The sequence below is a fragment of the Phaeodactylum tricornutum genome, chromosome 5 (assembly GCF_000150955.2).
Source record: "Phaeodactylum tricornutum CCAP 1055/1 chromosome 5, whole genome shotgun sequence".
Taxonomy (NCBI): Eukaryota; Bacillariophyta; class Bacillariophyceae; order Surirellales; family Neidiaceae; genus Phaeodactylum; species Phaeodactylum tricornutum.
In genome coordinates, this window is record NC_011673.1 from 752,006 (window position 1) to 754,000 (window position 1,995).

Sequence of the window (1,995 nt, forward strand, 5' to 3'; positions counted from 1 at the left end):
CGTACTGGGACCCGTGCTGGGACCCGAGCTGGGTTCACCACTTGGAGAGCTGCTGGGGACTGCGCTGGGTTTCGTCGTCGGAACAGCAGAAGGCAACGCGGAAGGAGGGGAGGTAGGGGAGCTACTAGGGGATTCGCTCGGCTGCGAGCTGGGACCCACCGAAGGACCGGTACTAGGAGCGCCACTCGGAGCTGCGCTGGGCGGAACAGACGGTCCGGTACTGGGGGAGTCACTGGGCCCGACGCTTGGGGAAGCGGACGGACCAGAACTCGGTCCAACACTCGGACCCGCGCTTGGAGCAGCACTCGGTTGTGATGAAGGTACGCCACTGGGAGTGGCACTTGGAAGTACGCTGGGACCAGAGCTCGGCGACAACGAAGGTCCCGTACTGGGGCCGGAAGTAGGACCAGAGCTAGGCAACCCACTCGGGGTAGAGCTCGGAGATCCGCTGGGACCACCACTGGGGGACCCGCTCGGCTGTGAACTAGGCTTACTGCTAGGTCCGGAAGTTGGACCACCACTTGGCGAGGCAGTGGGCGCAAAACTCACCGAGCTGCTGGGCACGGAGCTGGGCGAAGAAAACGGACTATCTGTTAGCTTGGAGACCGCCAATGGGCTCGGACGCGAGCTGGGCGATCTCGATGCGATGCTTGGCTCGCTGCTCCCTTCTGAGCTCGGCAGAAGACTCGGCCCAGCGCTCGGTGACGCACTCGGTCCCTGGCTGGATTCTACGCTTGGTGTAATTGTAGGAGGGCTCGTTGGCCCGGAAGAAGCACTCATGCTCGGCCCAGACGACACTGAAATGATGGGTCTAGAAGAAGGTTCCGCGGTTTGTCCGGTGGAGGGTCTTGCCGACGGACCTGTACTTGGTTGACCCGTCGGACCACCTGTAGGACTTTTCGTAGGAGCACCGGTGGGAGACCCCGTCGGCCCGGAGGTGGACGAATTACTAGGCTGATTCGTTGGAGCAGAACTGGGTTTCGAACTCGGTCCTCTTGAAGGGCCAACACTTGGAGATGCACTAGGAAAGTCCGTGGGGCCGCCGCTGGGAGAAGCACTCGGAAAATCGGTAGGTCCCCCGGAGGGACTAGTACTCGGAAATTCTGTAGGACCATCACTGGGCGCAACACTCGGCGACTCCGTTGGTCCACTCGTGGGTCCATGTGAAGGTTGTCCTGTAGGTTTGAACGTTGGCCCCAATGTTGGTTCGGAAGAAGGGCCAGCGGACTCCAGTCTCGTCGGATTTTGGGAAGGTTGAGTTGTTGGGGTAGCTGAAAGTTCTGCAGAAGGTTCCGAAGAAGGGCTGAAAGTAGGTCCTGACGTAGGTTCAGAAGTTGGTTTCCACGTTGGACTCAATGTCGGTTCAGACGTAGGCTTCGAAGTCGGCGACAAGGATGGTTCCGCGGTCGGACTGGCGGTGGGCGTCGACGTTGGTCCCGGACTCGGTCCTGAGGACACCTCACTGGTAGGTGCAACTGTTGGGATCAAAGCTGGGTTTCCAGTCGGTCCGACAGTAGGCCCAGCGGTAGGGCTCCCTTCTGGCAGCGGCACAACGGGCTTGCCACTTGGTGCGAAAGAAGCCTCCGAAGTAGGACCATCCGTCGGCTGTCCAGTAGGACCAGCTGTTGGGCTAGAAATCGGACTGCTAGAGGGGGCAAGCGTAGGTTCCGAGGTCGGTCCGTCGGTTGGTCCGGCCGTGGGTGCTCCTGTTGGACCTGATGAAGGGGTTTCACTAGGCGAAGAAGAGGGCTGATTTGTCGGCCCAGAAGAGGGTTTCGAAGTAAACCGGGCAGCCGGACCCTCACTGAAGCTGCCGCTCGGAACCAAGCTACCGCTCGGAACCGAGCTCAGGGCTTCATTAGGTTCCTTTTCACCACCTTTCGTCGGAAAAGTACTGCTAGTCGTCGATGGACCCATCGATAATTCGATTGCAGGCAACCCCGAGGGTACGTCAGACGGGTCGTCTGTCTGTCTAACCGAGGGTCGCGTGGTGGG

The 1,995-nt window shown here is 60.4% G+C and overlaps 1 protein-coding gene across 1 annotated transcript; it reads right to left on the reverse strand.

Moving 5' to 3' along the window:
- Window positions 1–1,083: 1,083 nt before the first annotated feature.
- PHATRDRAFT_11401 (predicted protein) lies at window positions 1,084–1,431 on the reverse strand (the record flags this gene model as incomplete). The annotated part of the gene is made up of 1 exon (XM_002179023.1): window positions 1,084–1,431. A coding segment is annotated over one exon (348 nt), but the record flags the coding sequence as incomplete, so codon positions are not given.
- Window positions 1,432–1,995: the final 564 nt, after the last annotated feature.